The sequence below is a fragment of the Phyllostomus discolor genome, chromosome 7 (genome assembly GCF_004126475.2).
Source record: "Phyllostomus discolor isolate MPI-MPIP mPhyDis1 chromosome 7, mPhyDis1.pri.v3, whole genome shotgun sequence".
Classification (NCBI taxonomy): Eukaryota; Metazoa; Chordata; class Mammalia; order Chiroptera; family Phyllostomidae; genus Phyllostomus; species Phyllostomus discolor.
Genome location: NC_040909.2, coordinates 65,391,791 through 65,416,714, shown reverse-complemented (window position 1 = coordinate 65,416,714; position 24,924 = coordinate 65,391,791). Strand labels below are relative to the sequence as shown.

Here is a 24,924-nt window from a genome sequence, read left to right as displayed (position 1 = left end):
ATGTACAGTTTGGATTTGGGGGTTAGTTTATCTAGTTAATTAGTTTTTCTTTTTAAGTCTTAAAATGAGAAAAGGGAAAGGAAAGAGAAAATCATTATCAGTCTTAGAAATCAGAATGAAACATTCCCTAGTGTTGTTAGAACTGAAACAGGGAGAATCAAGAAAACAGGGATTTTTCCCATAAATAAGGTGGAAAAAAAAGGAACATTTTTAATGGCACTTTGAAAAATGTACCAGGAGGTTAAAGCCTTCTCCATTTGTATTCTCAAATGTTGTTCTGCTTTTGTGTAACTACTTGTATTGTTTGGTAAACACACAGACCCCATAGCAACTGTAGCTGATGATATTTATACTACCTGTAAGACTTCCCTAAACAAATAGACATTCTTTTATGACCTTCAAATTTCATTCCTTTTATAGTATTCAAGGAAATCAGTCCAATGGCAAAGTTGATTCTCTCCGTTTTCTTTCTTTCTTTTCCTTTTTAAAAAATAGTTTGAGGAATCTCTACCTTTGAAGAATCTTTTCTCTGTGTATATTTTACATTTTGGCTGTGAATGTTGAAAGTGAAGGTACATTATGGCAGAAGATAATGAAAAACCTGAAGTATTTGTATAAAATGATGTGGTCTTTGGTTTTAAGAGGAGCCATTTTAGTCATCCAGTGGGATTTCAGGTTATACATCCAAAAGGCTAAAACTTCACTGAAATTATTATAACAGACCTTAGACCTGGGCAGGCATCCGTGGCACTCTCTTTTTTTAAATCCAAAATATTGATGGGAACATTTTGGTACATAGGAGCCCCTACATTCAACTTAAATTTTTCTGTGAGTCATATTTATGATAAAAACAAGATGTCTAGTGTTAAAGATCAGTGTGACAAGTAAATGGCAGTTTAATTAGAAAAAAACATGAAACCAAGAGCTGGAATAATCCAGTGGTCTTTGAATAAATTATAGGATTATACACACAGAACTAAAAAGAAACTGAAAGATACATGGGAAGTTGTCCAGAGTTCAACAAAAATGTATTCCTAAGCAGGACAGAAGCCACTGCACAGTACTAATGTGTATCCACTTATTCCACAAAACTTACCAAGCTCTACCCACACTCCACATGTCCTAGGCTCTGGGGATGCAGCCATGAGCTTGACAGTCTGTCCTCATGGAACTGACGTTGCAGGAGAGAGAGAGAACACACAAATAATTACATTATTAGCAAGACAGACATAATCGAGTTCTGAAAAAAAGGAAAGCAGGAAAGGGGAAAGAGTGAGGCTAATGTTACTATTTGGGTAAATTGCTTGGTATGGCAAAGACTTTCTGAGGAAGTGACTCTTGAGCAGATGTGAAGAAGTGAGGGAAGAGCCGAGCCTTCTAGGAAGAAGATGCAGCAGTAGCAAATGCCCTGAGGCAGGGGAAAGAGGATACCATGTATTGCTCAGGCAAGGCCCATACCTCTAGTGTGGGGGCAGTTGTGTTTTTAGTAATTATGAGTGTGGACTCTGAAGCTAGACCACCTGCATTCCAATACAGACTGCCCACTCAAGTTACTTAATCTTGGTATGGCTCAGTTTTTGGGTTTGTTAATCTGTGAAATGGATATGATGTCAAGCCATGCCTCATAGATTAACTGTGAGGATTAAATGAGTTAATAATGCACATTAGTTCTTCACATTAGTCTCTGGCACATAGCAGTTGCTCAATAAATATTAACAATTACTGTTAAAGTCATCTATTCAGCCCTGGCTGGCATAGCTCAGTGGATTGAGCTCGGGCTGGGAACCAAAATGTCCCAGGTTCGATTCCCAGCCAGGGTACATGCCTGGGTTGCAGGCCATAACCCCCAGCAACTGCACATTGAAGTTTCTCTGTCTCTCGCTATCTCCCTCCCTTCCTTCTCTAAAAATAAATAAATAAAATCTTAAAAAAAAAAAAGTCATCTATTCAGACCACATTTTTGGAGCATTTATTGTATACTAACTGTTGTATAAGTTCTGGGAATTAAAAGATGACTACAACATAGTTCTTCCCCTTTAGGAGCTCACAGTCTAATCAGAGACACAAGCATGGAAATTGACTCTTGCAACATTAGGTAATAAATTCAGTGACAGTGGTATATACAGAATGTGATCATCTATAATTTGTTTAAAATGAGCACTAGTGGAATGTTATAGTGTGTGTTTTTCCACCCCACACATGCATCAGGTGAGAACTTTTTAACCCAATGAGCTCCATGAAGGAAAGGTTCCATGTCTCTTGCTAATTGATGCATCCTAATCATCTAGGGCTGCCAGTCTGTAGGCAGTAGGTGCTGCATTTCACTGCAGAGACTAGATGAAATGTTCAGAAGAAGGAGCACTAATGAGATATATTAAATATCAAGAACCTATTAAGAGTACATGCTACCCTTTGGCCACTGATGCTGTAGGAGGACCTGGGTAGCCTTTGTCGGTACTTACTAATGCTCCAAATAAGAGACAGGGTTTGGGTTTTTGCTAAGAGTTAATTCTCAACCTTTAGCTTGCATCAGAATCATTTGGAGGACTGGCTCAACTACAAATTGCTGAACCCCAGCTCCATTGTTTCTAATTCAATAAGTTGGGGTGGGGCCTTAGAATTTGCATCTCTGACAAGTTTCAGGGAACATACTTTGAGATTGTTCTAGGACATCCCAACTGCTATACTACCACTGTGGTGTTCTTCCTTTTCCACCATTCAAAGCGACAGAAGTGATCTGGATGACTGTTATTTACTGTCAGTGTTCCCAGTGCCTAAATTCATCATTTCAAAGAGAAAACGTTATAAGACTATGATTCGTTAAAAACATATTTTATGGAATAAAATTCCTTTAAAAATTCTTAACATTGGCCTTTAACTCATTTATAGCATGCTACTCTGGTTTTGTCTTTCTAATTTCTTTAATGCTTGGAAATGCTTTTTATGCTTCAGTCATCTGCCTATTCTCATTCTATTCCTTGTAGCAGTTGAGCTCCTACTGATACTTTGAGGACCAGATCAAATATTACATTTTATGTACCAGCCAGCAGTTCAGTTTTCCTTCTCTCCCCACAACTGGAGAATTGGGCAAAACTCTTTCAGAGAGGAAGAGAACATGGTCACAGTCTATGCCCATGGCCTCCAAAGGTATTTGATTATTCATTCACCCCACCATTATTAAAAATTTTGAAAATGCATACCTTCTAAGTGTACTTTAATTAAATATACATGGCTAATATTTTACCTGTATTATAAAAATTAGAGGCCTGGGGTGGGGGAGAAATATGTACACATGCACACATGTATATTCATATAAAGTACTACTATTGCCTTAATAAATAAATTTTAATATTCTCCTGACCAGCCACTCATGAATCTTCTTATAAATCCCAGCGTAGAGACTCTGTTCCAGAAACCCAAAACCATGATTTTCACAAATTAGGTGTTTATTTAAACTAGCTGAACAAAAGAAAAAAACAGAGAAGAATTTAATCCAGTGGAGTCACCCAAAGGAAACAAATGCATGTGTGTGGTGTTTTTAAGCCAATTTGTATCTCCAGCTTATTTGTTCTTTAATCTGTGCTTTCTCATCTGGCCCTCACACTACAGTTACATAATTCTTCTGAGTGTAGAGTATTACTGTGCTGACATCCATAGAGTATTGGGGGGGAAGCATTCAATAAGAAGAATTAGTACTGGAACTTAGATTTATGCTCTTTGGTTTTCTGGGTATTGTTGGTTCCTGTAACATATGGGCAAGGTTCCACACAGATCTTTGACTCACCAATGCAAACACACTTGCACTGGCATAATGAGAGCCTGCCTACTGGTGTCAATAATTTTTGGATTAGTGATCCCTTTTCTGTATTGACACAGTTGCTCACAGCCACTCTTCGGAAAGCATTCTGTTTCCTTAACAAGATCCCAGTGTTAATGCTATCAGTAGTAAACTCAAACTCAGGATAAACTTTACTGGTGTCAGAAACAAAAGCTGGACCTCTGCCTCCTCTTGGTCTTTTCCTTTATTTATTCCTTTACTCGCACACAAACACAGGCATTCTGCCTTTATCATAGCTTTCTCTGTGTTTGTAATGGACTGACTGGAATGCACCAAATGGCCTCAGAAACTTAGCCCTCATTCCCCACTCCGTTGTGCTACCACATGCCCATACTGCAGGAGTCTGGAAATCAAGATGGCATGTTTTGCCCAGAGTAGCTGAAAAGGGAGATGGGGGCAGATTGGTGATGGGGATGGTGGAGAAAACAGCTTGCCAAAATCATCACCTATCATGGTATCAACCTCAGGTTCTCACAGTTGGTAAAGCAGCCAATTACTAGTCACAGCTACAGCCTACAAGTGAAAAGCTTCCAGATTTTGAATGATAAGTTCTAGTTCTAAAAGCATGGGACATGCTTTATTGTGCATTGAGCCCTTTGTGGTTCTTTTTCCCCTAAGCAGCAGATGACCCTGACACTCTTCCCCATTGAAAATACCAGTGGAAGTGCTGTGCAGGAACTTTGCCTCTGTGTCAGTGTTGACTCAGGAAGTAAATTCAGCACTTCATAAGCATTTGGTTTTCCAAACTTTAGTAATTTGAATTTGACCCATCACTATGAAGTTACCCTATCTTCTTACATTATTATTTATATTATTTTCTTAAAATTGGCTTCTTTTTAATTTAAATGAAATAAGCATTATCCTAAGAAGTGGTGTTTGTGAGCTCAGAGATTAAAGATACTATATATATATTTGTCCAATCCAATTTAAATAAACCTGCCAGTCTTTCAAAATCCTTTTGATAACCTGGTATTTTGTGGCATTATCTTCCTGAAAAGTTAATTCAAGACCATTCTTATTCACATACATTCTCTACTTCCAAGTGCAGGGTTACTACCCAAGTTTAGATGATATGTAGGGCAGACCTAGAGTTTGGAAACTGAAGTTTGAGTTGTCAGACCCACTGATTGAACAGTGTAGGCCAGGGTATTCCTGATCAGTGTCACTCAACAGATTTGTGATAATGTCAAATTGGTGTTTGTTTAGCAGAAACAGGCAGAAGCAGGCAACAACCTTTTCTCTGAACTAACTTCCTTCAGTCTTACCAGTTTGGGGTGTGTGTGTGTGTATCTATATATCTGTGTGTTTGTGTGTGTGTGTGTGTGTGTGTGTATATATGGCAGCCTTGCATTTAATTCATAAATAACTTTTACATGTTTGTAGCTACTTTTGGTTAAGTTGCTCAGTACCACCCTTTTCCATATTTCTCCTTCTACTTTCTCTTCAACCCACAGTTAATATAGAGGAGATTTCATGAGTGCTTCTTTAAGTGCAATCACTTTTAGGACAGATATAGGGAAGGAACTCTCAAGATCATAGTGCTCAAGTTGTGGGCAATCACCCAACACCATCAGCATCACCCGGGAGCGTGTGGGATTTGCACACTTTTGGGCCCCACCCCAGAACTACTGAATCAGAATGTGCATGGTGAAAAGATCTCCAGCTGATTTATATCCATGAGAAAATTTGAGAAGCAGTACTCTCAGAACAGCAGTGGGAAAAGGAAGATGGTGTGTCCTTATCCTTCAACACAATTTTGAACCTTAGGCCCAGTCAGCAGTCTTTGGGTCATTCTCCTGCTATGTTCAGTTTTTGCCATATCTGCATGTGCTTATTACTACTTTTCATTTAATATTTTTCTGAGAATTGACTAACTTCAGTAGGTTTCAGAAAAGATTACCACTGAGAAATCACAATTCTGATGATGTAATTGAATTTTTTCTCGGTAAACAGGAGTGTGAATCTGATACCACAAAAGTGAGGATATTTATATAGCACTCAAATTCACCCAACACAGCACTTTAATGGGCCATGCCCTGAGGACATTGCAGAAAGATGACCCTTTATTTCTCTCAGGTTAACTTGTAATTTGAGGGTGGGGGGAGGGAAGACCCTGAACATAGATGGGTTAATAGCTTTTATTTCATATGTAAAGTTAGTTAAGGTAGCCCTCACATCTCAAGGCACAATTCTGAGGGCAGATAATACAAGAATAATTTCTATCATTGTTTAAAAGCACAAATCTGACACTTAATAGACTAATTCATAGTCACTCCAATCGTAAGTTTTACTCATGAATATATCATATCACAAGGGAGTGTGAAATCCTTTAATTAAACATGATTTCAAAAGCAGCAGAAAAATCAGAAGATGAGCGTTCTGGGGAAGGAGAGTCAAGGACTCACTGCATGAGAGTGAAGGCTAGAGAAGCATGTGGACGTGTTCTGCTGCGGCAGGGGTGGGGGGGGCCTCATCCTCTGTCACTTGATGCCAGGCCCTTTAATGGGCTTGGATAGAACATCCTTCTCTTTGTGTTAAGATTATAACACCGATTGCCAACTTACTCCAGGGAAACTGATAAATAAACACATAGGCTAGCATATTTCTGTAATGGGTAAAAAGTAAAACCTAAGACAGTATGTGATAAATGAGCTATCTGAGTCATCTCCTGACTCTTAAGTGTGAAGTAAAAAGCCATTTGCTTCTCCAAGTGTTTTCAGTGAAAGTCAAAGGAGAAAGATCATGTTTACAAAGCTCCAGGTATACCTGTGCAGTGCTTTACCACCATTTGCTGTCTCCACATCTCACTTGTGCTTTTGAAGGCAGACATGAGAACCCTGTCCCCCTGGAACTACAGCAACAACACATGAAGACACTCAAGTTACTTTAGTTTCTACAAGACACTGGAATTTGACTTGCAGCTGATCTGGGGGAGATATGCAGTAGTGTGAAAGATACGATCATAAGAGTGAACTCTAAAATGGAAAATCATGCTAGATATTTAAGTAATCACTTTGGCTATTGTGAACCTACATTGATCTTCTTTATAAGGGCAACTGATACCAAGATCCAAAGCCAACTCTCCTGGTCTGGTTTCATTGAGGTTGACCTATTGTTATCAGTTAGTTCTTGAAAATTTAGTATAAAAAGTCTGAAGTCAGATTATTTTTGCAGATATCACTTCATCATGAGAAATCAAATACATACTGTCATGTACAAACCTAAGAAATCCCTGGTAAGATACTTAAAATCTCATTGAATGAAAGTAGGATATGATAGCAAAGCAGAAGGCAGGGAAATGTGGTAAGTAAAAAGTGGAGAGAGAAAGTGGGACTGTTTTAGTGTAAGTTGTTAAAGAATTTAGCAAATAAAAAGAAAAGTTTTAAAATAGCAGTGATTTTCATTGGCACTGTGATGATCACATTTTTATTATTAGACAGTCCTGACACTGTATCAAGAGAACACCTTTCTGGAAACCTGAGGTATCTGGACAACTTTCATGTTTAGTTAGGAAGAAGCTGACTCTTGCCAAGTGGCCCAAGTCCTAGGCCATGGTGGATCTGAGAGAGGAAGATCTGTGGCTGACCGTGCCATGGGGTGGACATAAGGAAGCATGTGCACATGGATATGAGACAGAAAAATTGGAAAGAAGAGAGACAGACAGGTAGTGACCTGAGCCACAGAGAGGCACAGAGGTAGAATGTTGGTGAACTGGTCTTCATCATTAGTACTTGGGGAGCCTGTCTCAGGGCCAGCATTCCACTTTTGTTGTCTGACTACAGGAAAGGCCAAACAGTGGGGAAGAGAGGGAAGGAAGCACAATTGCCCCTGATTCAGAAGAGGTGACACTGGTTGCTAGATTCATTGTGCTTTCTGGTGTGTATATTTGCAGAATATGAGAAATGGTTTAAAAGGAAATAGCCTACTGCTCTGCAGCAGTGATAAGGACTCTGTTACGCCTACTGGAAGGTATAGACCTCTTTCATTCTTTTTAAACAGTATTCATTAAGCACCTATACCTTATTTATCTTGTCAGTAACAGGATATGTCATTTGTGCCCCCTCCCTACCATCTGCATATTCTTGGTAGAAGTTTTACCACCTGGAGGGGCAATGTAGGCCATCTTGTGGGACTCCCTTCAGTTTTCAAATGCAAAAATGGAGGGCAGGGCAGTTAAATGACTTGCAGAGTTTCTGGTTATTGGCACAGCTGTCAATGAGAAATGAGGTCTTCATGCACTGAACTCCAATAGAGAAACAGTGCTGGTGTTCAGTGAGAGGCTGAGCCACACCCCTTTATGTGCAAAGCTCAGAGAGCCGCAAAGCACAGTTACAGAAGATGCATCAGCACACAGAGTTCGGCAGGATCTGGAAACAGGGCCCCAGGCACTGATCCTTCAAAAAGTTTAGTTGCTGAGATTTTATTTTTATTAAATATGTGTGTATATATATATTTAATATATATTTAATATGTATATAATTAATATATATTATATTGCATATATAATATATAATATATATATATCTGTTCCCCCCAAACTTTAGAAGTTATTTCATAATTTAATGTAACTTCAAAAGTTATAATTTAAGTATAAATTCTTATAAAAACACAAGCAGTATATTAGGGAAAATAAGTCTAGCAAAAATGAAATACAAAAATATTACAAACCTTACATTTATGTTTAGTTGGTTTTTGACAAAGATGGCAAGATGATTTATTTGGGACAGAAATATACTTTTATTAAACAGTGCAGGGACAAATGCAAAAGAAGGAAATTGGACCCCTTCCTCATACTATATATAAAAGTTAACTCAAAATGGGCCATAAACCTAAATATGAGAGTTAGTGCTGTTAGAAGAAAACATAGGATTAAATCTTTATTACCTTGGATTAGTCAGTGGTTTCTTAGATGTGACATCAAAAAGCATAAGGAACCATAGGGGAAAAATCAATAAATTGAACCTCATCAAAATTTAAAACTTTTGTGCTTCGAAGCACACCATCAAGAAAAGGAAAAGACAGTCCACAAAATGGAAGTAAATATTTGCAACTAATGTATCTGATAAGGGGCTTGCATGCAGAATACATTTTTTTGTTAATTTTTTATTGATTTTAGATAGAAACATCAATTTTTACTGTTCCACGTATTTATGCATTCATTGGTTGACTATTGTCTGTGTCTCCTGACCACAGATTGAACCTGCAACTTTGCTGTACTGGAACAATGCTCTAACCAACTGAGCTATCCAGCCAGGGCATCTTTTTAAATCTCTTGCTTTAAAAAAAGAAAAGGAAAAGGAAAAAGAAAACTCTTGCAGCTCAACAACAGAAAGATAAATAACCCAATATTAAAAATGCATAAAGGACTGAATAAACATTTCTCTAGAGAAGATAGACATATGGTCAAGAAGTCTGCGAAAAGGTATTTACATCATTAATCACTAAGGAAATACAAATCAAAAGTACAAAAAAGTACCACTTTACATCCACTGGGATGGCTATGATGGCCATGCAACAGCAAGTGTTGGCAAGGATGTGGAGAAATTGGACCCTCAGACAATGTTGATGAGAAAAGAAGGTAGTGTAGCTGTTTTGAAAAAGAGTCTGACAATTCCTTAAAATGTTAACTATTGTATTACCACATGACTCACAATTGTACTCCCAGGTATATAGCTAAAACATTTGAAAACAAACTCAGACACGTATATTGACATGCATTTTCATATTGGCACTAATCACAATAGCCAACATGTGGAAACAACCCAAATGTTCATTAGCTGAGATAAGTGGTTAAACAGAACATATTACTGCATATGGATATAGTGGAATAGTATTGAGCCATAAAAAGGAAACAAAGTATAGACACTTGCTGCATGGTGTCAATAAACCTACATACTGTTATGCTAAGAAAAAGAAACTAGACACAAAAGACCACATATTGTATGATTCAAGTTATATGAAATGTCCAGAGTCTTTAGAAACAGAGTAGACTAGTGGTTGGTAAGGGTTGGAAAGAAATGAGGAATGACTACTTACGGGTACAGGATTTCTTTCTGGTGTGATAAAAATGTTCTAAAGTTAGACTGTGGTGATGATTACACAACTCTGTGAATATAGTCAAAACTGCTGAATTTATACACTCTAAATGAGTGAATCATATTGTGCATGAATTAGCTCAATGAAATTAAAAAATGAAAAAGCCCACAATTTTCAGTAATTGGAGCATGACCAGCAGTCTTCTGTAACTTAATTTATCAAATAATATGCCAGTGAAATAAAATACCATTTATAATTTGGGTTATTGTTTTTCTTGGGATTTTGTGGGGTGAAGCTTTAAATTCCAATGGGCACAGATGTAGCCTTTTGTTACAGATGAATGAAAGTTAGAGAGGAAGAGAAAAGAAAAAACGAATTAGAAGAGAAGAGAAAAAAACAAATTAGAGGAGACTTAGAAGACAGACCTGGGCACAGGAGAAGCTATGTGCCTTCAGGAGTAAGGGTAGTTGGCATTTGAATTAGCAGGAAATACCTTGGGATATAGTGAGGTATCTATTCTTTTTATCTCCTTCAAAGATTATTCTCTTGGTTGCCACAGGGAAAATTAGCTTAGAGGACTGGTAGTGTAAGGACCACTAAAGACTACAGACTGAATATGAGTTGTTCTTAGTTTTAGCAGGTGAATTAATGATTCTAGTTTCGAGTTAGGTTAATTTGTTAACTTTGGAAGGCAATAGTGAATAGACATTAAAGAATCATCATCATTATATAAAATCTTAAAGGCTAAAGTCAGTGTTGAAGTTAAGTTTCTTTTGATATATTTTGATATACATAGAAAAAATTCTTAAATAATGTCATTGAAAATGACATTGCACCATACTGAATATATACTATACTTAATAGCATATAATCTCAGGAATTGTTATTACAGTTTTATGTATAATTTTATTTTTCATGGCACATTGGTTCTTTCTGAAATGCCATCACTATTTTATAAAAAATATATTTAACTTTTACATATAAAGGAATTTTTGAAATTTAAATCAGTTAGTTTTTCTTGATTGCATACTATTTGTATTTTATATATTCAGAATAAAATTAATAGTGTCAGAATGCTGGGGTTTTTTTTTTCAGATGTATTGGCATCGTTCTGGTCATCACCTACAGAACAATAACAACAAAGGTGTTTCTCTTCAAAAATTAAAAAAACATTGGATATACAATTCAGTGTATAGAAATTAGGTAGAATAATGTAATTATTGTTCTCCATTCATGAATCCGTCTAACATTTACTGATCCTGTGTTTTGTGGGATACGCTGAGTATGTGGAGATGAATTAGGCACGATCCCTGCCCCTAGGAATTTTCAACCTGGGAGTTTATAGTAAGAAACACTTTAGTAAACAATTGACTCTAAATTTTTAAAAGTTTAATTTGGGGACAAATATGTTTCAGTACCTTCAAAACCAACTATTGGGTTGGTCAAAAAGGTCATTATGTTTTTTTCTGTATGGTGGCTCTAGTAGTGCTTAGTTGTCTTTAAGTGTATTGGAAACAATTTTGTTAGATTGTATTGTGACAGCTGTCATATCAGCGTGCATTAAAGAAAAAGTTAACAAAATTGGTGAATTTTTGTACGGCCATTTTAATATTGAAGATGGAAGAAAATACACAACACATTTGGCTCATTATGCTTTATTTTTTCAAGAAAGGTAAAACCACCACTGAAATGCAAAAAAAAAAAAAAAGATTTGTGCAGTGTATAGAGAAGGTACTGTGAATGATTGAATGTGTTAAAAGTGGTTTGCGAAGTTTCTTGCTACTGTTGACATTTTGGCCAAATAATTCTTTGCTGTGGGACTCTCCTGTGCACAATTGGAGGATGTATAGCAGCACCCTGGCCTCTACCCACTAGAAACCAGTATCAGGAGATAGACATAGAATATCCAAATCAAGAAAGTTGATGAAAATAAAAAACGTGTCTTTTATTTTATGGAAAAAAGTAAGGAACTTTTTGGCCCAACCCAGTACCTCTCTATTTGTCACTGACCTGGACAGCATAGTTCCTCACATTGAAGAGTTATCCTTGAACAATTTGTTTAGGTGATTACACTCACAGACTTTATTTGACCATCAGGCACTCACATTGTCATTTTTCCATCATGTTTCATTCTATAAATATAGTCCTGATTAATTCCAGTTAAAGGTATTCTTTCCCTCGTTTTTAAATTTCCCTCTTTGTCCCTTTTGGGAAGTCCCCAAAGGTAGTCTGAATATAAATGTTAGTCCTGCTCTTTTGATGACACCAAAAAGCTGCCATTCAGAGGTCCAGCTGGTGGGGTGTGACATTGCTTCATACAGAATGACAACGGGGATGCCAGAGGTGACCATAGTCACACATGCAGTCACAGCAAGCTGCTGTCAGCAAACAGCACTCTGAAAACCGACACCTGCAGAGCACTTGACTTTTCTTGAGTGTGCGCATATATATATATGGGTGTTTATATTTATGAAGAGTTACAATTGTACAGCAAAAAAGCCCTACAACTCACTAAAGACAAACTTCAAAAGAAACAAGAAGTGATTGGGTGAAAATTTTCAGTTTCCCCACCACCCCTACTTCAACTTTTAGTATCATCCCCAGAAGCAAGTTATTTCAGCAAGTTATATTCACACATGCTTTTTCAGATACTGTGTAAAAACACCATTGCCTGTGTATTCCTTTTGTTTCCAAAGCCAAACACTTTATTTCAGACAATTGTATATTTTAAAGTATCCAGTTATATATTAAAAGTGAAAAGCAAATGACAATAGTGTGACTATATGTTTCCTTTTTTGTAAACTAGTGATGCATTAGAAGAAAATTCAGGGCAATAATGTAACAAAATGTTACCAGTGTTATCTTGGCCGGAGTAGGAAGGAGTGGACTGGAGTCAGTAGCCTACTCCTATTATGTGAAAAAAAAATGACATAATCTGTTTATAATAAGTATGGTTTTAATGTAGAAGCAAATTTCAAGAGGTCTTCTGTGTGACTGTGTGTATGTGTGAGGAGTTGACTTTCTCTACACCTAAGGTGTCACGGGTTGTCCACAGTCAATCGTCATCTGTCCTTACCAAGTTGAACTAAAAATAAATTCTTAGAGCAGAGTAGGTTTTATTCAGGTCATGGAGCCTTCACAAATATGTTAACCAAAAAATAAGGGGGCAGGGGGAGAGTGGCAAAAATGACATAAAGCTATGCACAGTTTTGTAGTCATAAATTTCTGTAGTGAATGCATATGATTTCCTTTAGTTCTATTATTTTCAAAAAACTCTCGGCTTAACCCAGAAAGCACCGTAGAATAGCTATTCGCAGGTTTTAACTGCAGGCATGCCTCATTTTATTGTGCCTCACAGATACTATGTTTTTTTTTAATTAATTGATGGTTTGTGCCAACTCTACCACAATAGGTTATGAATCCTTGAAGTATCAGATAATGGTCAGCAAGTTTTATCATGAAAGTATTTTTAATTAAGATACATTCTTTATTAGACATAATGCTGTTGTATACTTAATAGACTAAAGAATAGTGTAAACATAACTTTTTATGCACTGGGAAACCAAAATAATTGTGTGACTCACTTTATTGCAATATTTGCTTTATTGCAGTCATCTGGAACTAAATCCACAATGTCTTGAGATATCCCTGATTTATATTAATTTTATACTGTTACTAATTGAGGTTTCAAGTTCCCAATATTTTAACCTTTTACTTTTTTAATATATTTTATTGATTATACTATTACAGTTGTCCAAATTTTTCCTGCTTTGCCACCCTCTGCCCAGTACTCTTCCTTTACTGCAGCAGTCCCCTCCCCCTTTAGTTCATGTCCATGAGTCATGCATATAAGTTCTTTGGCTTTTCCATTTCCTATACTTTTCTTAACCTCCCCCTGTCTATTTTGTACCTACCAAATAATGCTTCTTAATCCCTGCACCTTTCCCTCCATACTTCCCCTTCTCCCTCCTTGCTGGTAACCTTCCAATTGATCTCCATTTCTGTGGTTCTGTTCCTGTTCTAGCTGTTTGCTTAGTTCATTTTTGGTTTTGTTTTTCTTTTTTGATTTAGTTGATATTTGTGAGTTTATTGTCATTTTACTGTTAATAATTTCTATCTTCTTTTTCTTAGATAAATCCCTTTAACATTTCATATAATAAGGGCTTGGTGATGATGAACTCCTTTAGCTTTACCTTGTCTGGGAAGCACTTTATCTGCCCTTCCATTCTAAATGATAGCTTTGCTGGATAGAATAATCTAGATTGTATGTCCTTGCTTTTCGTCACTTAGAATACTTCTTGCCAGTCCCTCCTTGCCTGCAAAGTTTCTTTTTTGAGAAATCAGCTGATTGTATTATGGGAACTCCTTTGTAGGTAATGTTCTGCTTTTCATACTGCTTTTCTTGCTGCTTTTAAGATTCTCTCTTTATCTTTAACCTTTGCCATTTTAATTATGATTTGTCTTGATGTGGTCCTCTCTGGGTCCAATTTATTTGAGACTCTGTGCTTCCTGGGATTGTAGGTCTGTTTCCTTCACTAAACCAGGGAAGTTTACTTTCATTATTTTTTCAAATAGGTTTTCAATTTCTTGCTCTTCCTCTTCTCCTTCTGGCATCCCTATGATTCAGATGTTGGCACTTTTGGAGATGTCCCAGAGTGTTCTTATTCTCTCCTCACTTTTTTTTAAATTTGTTTCTTCATTTTCTCTTAGTTGACTATTTATTTCTTCCTTATGTTTCAAATCATTGACCTGAACCCCAGCTTCCTTTCCTTCACTGCTGCTTCCCTGTAGACTTTTTTGTATTCACTTAGTATAGCCTTCATTTCTTCTCTTCTGCTTTTGTCATACTCAGTGAGTTCTCTGAGCATCCTTATCACTAGTGTTTTGAACTCTGCATCTGATAGGTTGGCTATCTCTGTTTCATTTAGTTCTTTTTCTGCGGTTTTGTTCTGTTCTTTGAGCCATAATTTGAGCCATATTTCTTTGTCTCCTAAATTTGGTAGACTCCCTGTGTTTGTTTCTGGGTATTATTAGGTAGAGCCACTTTGACTCTCTTGTCTTGGTGCACCTGTTACATTGTACGGGCAGAGCCTTGATAAATCACCAGGTAAAGGCACCCCACTCACTCCACTTCTTTGAAGCTCTTTATGTGGAGGACAGGTCAGAGAGGGGACAGTGCCACTACCTGGCTACTAGAGGCTTATTCATCCCTTGCCCCATTTTCAGTCACTTCACCCACTTCCCATATGCGACTGGCACCGCTCTAGCTGTTGCCCTGGTGGTAGTTCCCAGAGTGGGTGGTTTTGTGTGTGTTCTAGGACTACAGGCCCTTTAAATGGATTATCCTGAGATATTGGCAGTCTCTTCTGTTGGCCCAACCGCCGCTGTTTTTTGCAGTCAGAAGTTATGAGGCTTTATTTTCTCAGCACTAGAACCCTGGGCTGCACGTCTGACCTGGGGCTGGATGGCTCACTCCACCAGAATCCCTCCTGATTTTTATCCACTACATGTGAATATGGGACTGCCCATTCTGCCAGTTGCTGCCATCTCACTGCCCTCACACCATGTGTCCTCTCTGCTGTGGCCCCCTATCTCTGCCCCTCCTACCCATCTGATGAATATGGCTTCTTTAAATCCATGGTTGTCAGACTTCCATACAGTTCGATTTTTCAGCAGTTCTGGGTGTTTTTTGTTTGGAGGTTAGTCGTGATCCTTCCTATGGTTGCCTCCTTCCTAAGGAGGCAAAGCATGTCTACCTATATCTCCATCTTGACCAGAAGTCAGGTTTCCAACTTGAAGAATCACGCAAAAATATGTATAATGACTAAAAATGTATTTGGCATGTAGCGTTTCTTAAAGGCAGCTTGATAAAACAGTCATACTAAATTTTAAAACTTAGTGCTCATTAACTGGGTAATCACATTTCTCTGAATGTATCAGTTGTATACTGAGGTATTTTGCCTGGTAAATTTTATTTCTAACATTGTTCATAAATTTAAAAAACATGAAAGGAATTTCAATGTCCAAAGTAGAGGGATGGTTAGATAAATTTTGATATGTAACTAGATTTAATGTGGTGTGTGATGGAGTATTACAGATCAGTAAATAAGATCCTTGAAAATTGATTGATAACATGAGATATTATTTACAAAATTATGTTGACTATAAAAGAATGTTATAAATCTTCATGCTTTAATTTATTAATAATGTGTATGTTTGTGTTTGCAGTTTTTTAAATTTTCAACATTTCCAAGTTTTCTACAATAAACAAACATTAACTATTAACATTATGAAAATACTTTAATAATCTTAATAAAATTGATAAAATAGTTATTATGGTTAGGTTTTTTCTTTTTTTATAAGTTGTCAGTAGTAACATTTTTTTAAATGGTTTCCTCTGTCAGGATATGTGAGATTTCTAGTATTTAAAAGTATTCTTTAATTTCAGAATTTCTCAGTAATTTTTTAAAATTTAGTTTTATTGAAGTACAGTTGACATATAGCACTGTCAGTTGGACAGCATAATAATTTACTTACATTCATTATAAAATTATGACCATAATATTTCATTAATATCCATTATCTTATATGGTCATATCTGTTTTACTAATTAAAAAAATCTGAAGATGAACATGGATAGTGGTAATTCTTTCCTTCATTCTGATGGAATTTCACCCTTTTAACTACTTAGAGAATATTCTTTAATCATTGAGCTTTATAAATCTCACTATATCTACTTTAGTTTACTTGTGTTATTCTTTGTTCTCATGAGGGGCATCCTTTAGTACTTTCGTAAGTTAGTTTTAGATAGGTTTTTTGTTGTTGTTGTTCCCAGGTTTATTTTATATTTTAAAGCAAAATAGCTTGTCATTATACTCAGATTATATCAGATTTTCAGTAAAGTCATTTAGAAACCATAGGGAGACCTATTCATCTTTGATAAGGTGTCATTTTTGTGTGTGTGTGTTTACTCCTAATGCTCACAGTGGATTAATTATAAGTTAGGGACAGGTGGCGTTTGTATATGTCTGCTCTTTGAATGTGAATCAATAAAATATATGAATACACATCCTGGTGGTAATATAAAATACAAGGCTTGTGTGTGTGCACATGATTGTGTGTGAGTATGTGTGGTCATAATTCACTGTGCTTGGAGTTCAAAGTCAGGGAGAGACCATTGCAAAATAGCCCATTCCTTGAAGAGAATGTGCTTGTGTACTAAACAGAACTTTCAGTGTTAGTTTTGTATTTTTATTTGATAGAATCTAAGGTTATGGAAACAACTGTAAAAATAATTTGTCCGAAAGAAGTCTGAATACAGTAACCTAATAGAGAAAATACTTGAGAATAAGGTTCATCATCAAGTAGGCAGATACACTTCCTCAAGTACCACATGGTGGAAGGGAAGAGAAAAATAAACAGAGAATCTCAAAAACAAGTACAGATTTTATCATTGCATTATTTACATTAAAAGATAAGTTCTGTCTTCTTGAATCCTTAACGGTCTGAGACAAGAGCTTTGCGCCTAACAAAAAGCCTGTCAAATGCCTTTAATACATGGTGGTACATTTCTAACATTGGACTTTTCACATTTGGGAATTTAACTCTTGCTTTTAAATAGCAATGCAGAACTAATTAGTGAGATCCATGGGAAGGGGAAACCCCAGATTCGTTCCTGTTCGCTTTTGGCCATATGAGTTCCTCTGCATTTTGCGTGTGGTGGGATGGTCCTTGGCAGCAAATTCCTTCTCTTACCCTGTGTGTGTTTTCTTTCAGTTTGTCCCATGAGGAGCACCCCCATAGCCACCCTCTCTATGGACATGGTGTATGCAAGTGGCCAGGCTGTGAAGCAGTGTGTGAAGATTTCCAATCATTTCTAAAGTAAGAATCATTTTATATTGCTTTCTTCTTTTTACATAGCTAGCTCTTCCCAATGTTCATGCTTTTCCTCATAAAATGCCTTTTTGCTGGAGGGTTCCACATCACTGCTTTGAGGGCGACTCTGTATCAGGAGGTCTGGCACTGCTGTCTGGAGAATTGTTATAACTTCCAGGGAAGGCTGCACTTTCAAGAGGAAAAGGGCTACTCGTATGGGCAGTTTGATACATTTAGTAAGAGCCTGTGTTACCTTCCCCCCCTCCCCAGAATGACAGTGATTAAAGAAGAAGTCTCTCAATATTAAACGTGCAATAAATTAGTTTTCACTTTTATTCATGTCCCTACATAACAAATCCTCCTGTCAATTACTGGCCAATTGATGTTTGTGTATTGGGCCTCTTCTTTGTTTTCATATAAATGACTGTAAACATAAGAAATGGATGCTGAGGAAATGCTGACAGCCTGTTTCTTATCTTTCTAATATCATTGTTGCCCTTTATTCAGATTCTCATCCTTATGGGGAGAATGGAGTAACTTTAATTTCTATACTTAAAGTATGACTAAAACTTGGGTTATCTCATTCAAGTCTGAAACACTTGCAGAGGTATGTCTAGTCTAGTTGAAGTGAAATACTTCTGTACTACATCTTAATATTTCCTTTACCTGCCCTGCGTTATTGACACCTCCTAAATATATTGATAATAGCATTGTCATTGACATGTAGACTGAATATACTGATCTATCATGCAACAACCAAACATGCACAAATGTAAGCTTGTGTATATTGGTGCATAACAGTTTACAAATGGAATGCTGGAGGTTCTTTTCCTCTAGTTTTTCTCTCTCATTCAAGCCGCAGGAAACAGAAACACGCTAATTTGTGTTCAGGTGTCAGGCTTTTTGTGGTCTTTATATTTTTAGAACAATCCCTACATCTATCTCTATGGATGTGGATACAAATATCATAATAAAGACACTCTTAGAGATACAGCTAGTGTTACTTGCAAGGCATTTTTGGTGAATATAATTTTTTGATTAATGAATGGAAATCAGTGAATCTATTTCATAGCTTTAATATTTTACTTTAAGAGCATTAAAAATGTAAGTACTTACAATTTTTTGAAAGTGATGCCTAAAGTTGTTTTCTAAATATCAACAATTGAGGTCAGTGATATTTTATTTTAAATTAAGCAGTAGCACTTTACCATTATTTTGAATCAAGTTAGTGCTTTGATCTGTTATAAGTCACTCATTATAGAATCTCTGTGTTGTTATTTCCTTATCATTTTCTAATTCCTATTTAGGTATTAAGAGAAAAAGATCTTTGTAGAAACCACTTTTAAATTCTTTCTTGGTACTATTTTTACTCATCTGTAGAATGGCTGGTAAACATGTGTGAATATGATATATTTTTATAAAGTCTTTAGAACTATAAAATTGCTGTCAATATTTTTAGTGACGTGTATCAATTTCAGAGTCACAGGAAAAAGTGCAGTTTTCCAAGTTGACCCATTTAAAAAAATTGTTAACAGCTAAGAGTATTTCCACCCAAATCCACAAATGTAGGTCATTTATAATGTAAGCTGACAATTAGGTGATACACACATGCACATATGTATATGAATGTATATAGGTGAAGGGACACCTCCACAAGAAGTCAGTAAAATTTCAAACCACATCTAGTATGGAAGAAAAGAATCTAAACGTCACTGGAAATGAGATCTAGACTTGATTCCTGTTTTTTAAAAAGCCATTCTCTAAAGATATTAGGAGTCTGGCTTTCGTATAGGAAACAACTTAAAAAATACTATGGTTTCACACATTACATGGCATGCTTTCAGTTCATGTTTGCTCAGTGGAATTAGAATGCCCACTATCAACCTGCAACTTTAGCTTACTTCCTAGTATACTTGCTTATTAACATATATTTGTCAGAAGATTTTTGTTTTGTTTACAAGCTATAGAGCTGCAACTTAAATTAGCTTCAGCCAAAAAATAAGTATGTGCGTTGGGGGGATGCTGAATGATAGTTGGCTTTTGTAACTAGAAGTCCAGTGGTATGTAGCATTCAAGCATGGCTGCATCCAGGTCCATAAACAGGGACTTTGAGTTTTGGTTCTTTGTCTGCTCTATTATCTGTTGTGTTGCCTTCATTCTTCAGCTCGTTCCAAGTTGAACTGACTGAAGAAAACATTTACAGATCACAAGTTCATCAATCCCAGAGTGCATCTCTTTTCCAGAAAAATTCCTGGGCAGACTGTCGTTGCTCAGACTGAGTCACGTGTTTTGCTATGAGCCAGTCACACAGTGATGAAGCCAGAATTGCCTCACATGCCCACCTGCAGAGCACATGGAGATGTTCACTCATGTGGACTATGTGGGGGTAGGGACCAGAAATTTGGTTCCTGAAACTGAGATAATGAATATTGTAAACTAGCACAAGGAGAGTAAATGCTAGGTAAGAAAAAAAAACCCTCTAGAACTCAGAATTAGCTCTCTTGGTGCTTTCCTGAGTTACATGTTGATTGGCCACATATGATAAATTTAGGATTTTGAGTTTCTTCTACAGCATGAGTTTTGCTCTTAGAAATTCAGAGTCATCTTCAGGTTTTTGGTATCTTGCCTAATGTAGTAGTATATTAGTCTTCTGACAGATTCATATCTCCTATGTCTCTATGCAGTCCAAAGGGGAAGCACAGTGACTTTAATGAAGCCAACTTTTCCTTTTAGTGAAGTGGACTGAAAAAGCCACCCAATTTTTGCCCTGGCCTGTGTGGTTCAGTTGGTTGCTGAATCATCCTGTAACCTAAAGGTTGTGGGTTTGATCCCTGGTCTGGGCACGTATGGGAGGCAACCAATTGATATTTCTCGCTCTCTAAAAGCAATTAAAAAATGTCCTCAGGTGGAGCTAAAAAAGAAAAAGCTACCCAAATTCTTATGGTTCAGAGAAAAGCAGGTGGCTTCTCTGAATGATGTCATCATGGAGTCATTGTTATTAGGAAGAAATGTTTTAAGCATTTATTCTCAAATTGCCAGATTCATAGACTGTGAAAGCACCTTGTTTCCGGCACCTACTTCTCTTCTATTATCTATCTCTTTGGAGGTATTTTCTTATGGTTTAAACAAATTGATACCAGTGGTACTTGTATTCTCTAAGGCACTCTTACAAAAAGTAGCCTTGCTCTGTCCTTGAAGTAGGTGTTGTTTTGTATATTTTCTTCACCTGTATTCTAATCCCCTAATTTTAAACTTCCCTAGTCAGAGTTCATAATTAAATGACCCTGAAGTATAGAACAGGCACAAGTCCAAGTGCTTTACATATGTAAGTCATTTAATCCTCACAAGCACTTTGTAGTGATACTATAAAAGTACTACTCTCAGCCCACAGGTAAGAAGACTAAGTCACAGAATACAGTAAGTCGTACAGCTTATAAGGGGTGGTGTCACGGTCCAGACTCAGGCATTCTGGTTTTTATAGCCTTTGTTCTTAATGACTACACAACACCGTCTGCTTAGAAGCAGTACATTTTATTAACTATATACTTTCTATTTAAGGCACTTGGTCTAAAACAAAACTTGGAAAAAAGTCAGTTTGGGTAGTGAAGCCACTTACTATTAGTGTGAGTATGTTTTCTGTGCTGGTTACATAGCATCTCTGAGCTTCAGTATCAGCTCATGTAATTTGGGATAATAATAGTAACTAACCTCTTAGGGCTGTTAAAATTTAAAGGTACATCACGTAAAGTGCCTAGCCCATACTAGATACTCTTTAAAAATATTAATACTTTTCTTCTTATTTATCTAATTAAATATATTTTAAGCGGGGATAATTTAAGCTATCGAAGCATTTCTGACCTTGTTTGTATTTAGGGACTATGCACAGTATTGATGTCTTAGAAAAGACTCTTCTTAATCATTTTCTATCCATAAATTTCTGCTAAAAATTCTTACATAGTTGAATGTGGTTTTAGGGCAGAGGATAGCAAACTTTTTTTTAAATAAAGGATCAGGTACTTAAATATGTTAGTCTCTGTCACAACTGCTCACCCTTGCCCCATTGTAGCACACACACTCATCCATAGGACCACATGTCAGGACTGGCTGTGTCCCTTGGACCAGATTCCTGACCTCTGACCTAGGGTAAAATTTTTGGTGTCATCACATTTTTACCTGAGAACTCTTTTTGTAGTTCCTTGGTCATTGCTATGCAGTGTTATTTTTGTTTGAATTCACAGAGTCCTTAAGTTTATTCCTATTTGGGGGAATATCCATGTATGTCTTGCCCTTTGCTTCCTTTACCAGCCGCAGTTTTTACACTTCCATGGGCCAGGGTTCCTCCTGGTATTTACAGTATAAGAGGGGAAAGTGGTAACTTTTTTTTTCTGATCTTCTGTTGCTCAGGCTACTATAATGTAACTTTTAGAGAGGCCAGGATCAGTTATTCAGGGTAAAAAAACCTATCTAACAATAAAATGTCACTGTTAACAGTGAGCGGGATTAACTAAAGGGGTGGGCTCACAGGTCTAAAGATGAGGTATGTTTTTTTGGCCCTCCTGAGAAAGAAATATCATTACTGTTGGTAAATCAAAACCAGAGATGTGACACTTTTCTGTGACCATTCTGCAGTATTATCCCAATGTGAGTTACGCCACAGGGTCTTGATTTCAAAGATAAATACTATACAGATCAGCATGCTGTTGTCTTTCCCTGACAGCTTTATCAGAATCAGCACATACCCGGGTCCATTGTAGGCATTTATTTCCCTGTTTCTTCTCAAAATAAGTTGCAGTTTTAATGTTGATTTTTTAAAATCTATCAACCATGAGTTATCCTGTGACTGTTGTATTTGTTAGAGCTAACTGATATCAGCAGGTGCTCCTGCTAACTTTAATGAAATCCTCCAGCCCTGCATTGCTTGGAATCCCTAGATATAGCAGAAAAACAAAAACAAGCCCAGTGCCATCCAGATGGGCAGATGGGTGAAGCTCCTGGTGTGCCCCATTCTCTCCCACTCAGATCCATTTTTATCTTTCAAACCAGGTTGAACACACAATCTGTACCAGTAAAAACACGGATTTATAATTCTTTTTCTTTTTAAAAAGGGACTCATATTTGGCAAGGTAGAGAGTGAATTTGAAGGTTAAATCATGACCACATTTTCCTGTTTCCAACTTAGAATATAAAATCAGACACAGTCCTGATAGTTTCACAAATACCAGGTACTCTTAATATGCTTGCAGAAAATACTCCCTTTCCCCCTAGATTTTTTTTAGATGGTCACATCTAATAAAAGTATAATTTGTATCCTTGTTTAGTATCCATTTAAAAGAAATTTTGGGTGGTGTTTTGTTTGTTTCTATTTTTTGGTTATTTCTCCTGGAAAAAAGCACTATACAAAACAAAATTAAAAATCCTTTGCATATTAGTCAGATGTATATTTATTGAAGCCAAAATAAATGTTATGCACACTCTAATACATGACTTGGAGAGAAATGTTGAAAAAAAAAATGACCAGCGATGGAACTTTGACCATTTCAGAAAGGCTGAGGGCCATAGACAGTAAAGTGTATTTCATTGGTAACGTGCTTTAAAAAATTTTTTCTATGAATTTTACTCCTCAAAATTGTAAAGAGTTTTATGTGAAAGAAACTACTAAGTGCTTTCTGTAATGTTTTCACAAGTGTTTTTATCATGGTAACATCTTGTTTACTTTAGTTCCCTGCCTAAAACTACTTGGAACATGTTAAGAAAACATTGCAAGAAAGCCTTGACAAAGAGGCTTTTGTTTAACAGCCACCGTGAGGCTGTGAGGATCACAAAGGTGTTAACTTTCAGCCCCTTAAGCACTTCCACATGAAATTCCAGCAACTCTGTTTGTGGTTTTGGAAAAACAAAGTGAATGTTAAAGAAACCAGGTATATGCTAATACATGTCGAAAGAGGCCGGATATCATAAATTGTTTCAAAGCCATTTGCGGCTCTCAGTTTGCATGCCTGAATGTTCTGCATTGAAATTACCTCTGCTTAGTACAGCAGACTGGAGCACAGGCAGAGGGACTAGCCAGCTACAATGTGGGAGTATGCAAATTGCATTCCTGCCTCAATTTACATCTGAACACTGGAATGAAATTTGTCCGCATCCCAAGTGACAACTCTGAACATTACAAAATGAGTTTAATATTTTTATGATTTGACTTTTCCACATATTATGCATTTTTGAATTGGTTTGGAAAACTAAAAATAGGGTGTTACCAAAAACTTTTTTTCCCCTTAAAAAGTCTGTCACCTTTCTGACATTGTTCCCGAGTTCAAGACCTTTCCCAGTACTCAGAAAGGTCAGAGTGGCTTAAATACCACAGTGCCCTCTAGTGATCTATGATATATTTCCAGTAGATAGAAACGTTTAGACAAGTTTGCCAAAGATAGCAGGCCCAATGCCACCAGTTTGCTTGAAAAGAAGCAAATAACATTTAACGTATTTTTTTAGCAAACATATTTTAGTCAGAAATGCAAATGAAATGTATTTTTTTCTTGTAGGCTTTAAAAGCATCAGAAATTTCTTTCAATGTCTACTCCTGCAATTAATTCTCCATATACCTGCCTGTTTGTAGACAGCATATTGTATCAGTCCAGATACACTGTTATGTATTCACATATTTTAAGAGCCTTTAGGTAGCTTAGGTATTTCACATGATCATTTCCGGTGCGTAATTAGAAGGCATTACTTAAAAGACAAGGATCATCTTTGCTCCATACTTTTATTGACACTGTCTACCATATTATGGCCATGTCTAAATGGTAAAATTTATTATTAGCAGTAGTGTCACAAAAGTCTGAGACAGCGATTTTCCTTTCAATAAAAGTAGTTAAAAACCTTTTAGAAAATCCATAATTTTGATTGCTGGTACTTCATAAATGTATAACTGGTACTTTTTAGCTGTCTCTTTAGGGAAAAATGAGTTTTATCACCTGCAGTACCTGGGTTAATGAAATTGTGTGTTGGAATTTAGCCAGGATGAAAGATGAGATCATTTCAAGGCACTAATACTGGCAACAGGTCTTATAAAAAGCTCTGATTCTTGAGTGAAGTATTATTAGATTTTTTTTATTATTTTATTTAAATTGAGAGATTAAGTTAGTTGTCATTTTCAAAGTTTCTATACTTATGAGATT

At 36.5% G+C, this 24,924-nt stretch overlaps 1 protein-coding gene across 10 annotated transcripts in view; it reads left to right on the top strand.

The window, feature by feature from the left end:
* Positions 1–24,924, top strand: part of FOXP1 (forkhead box P1) — a 630,544-nt gene that overhangs the window by 557,545 nt on the left and 48,075 nt on the right. For all 10 annotated transcript variants that reach the window (XM_036031548.1, XM_036031551.1, XM_036031553.1 and 7 more), the window contains one exon: positions 17,651–17,755. In XM_036031548.1, coding sequence (XP_035887441.1) covers positions 17,651–17,755 — 105 coding nt within the window. The remainder of the gene's footprint in view (positions 1–17,650; positions 17,756–24,924) is intronic.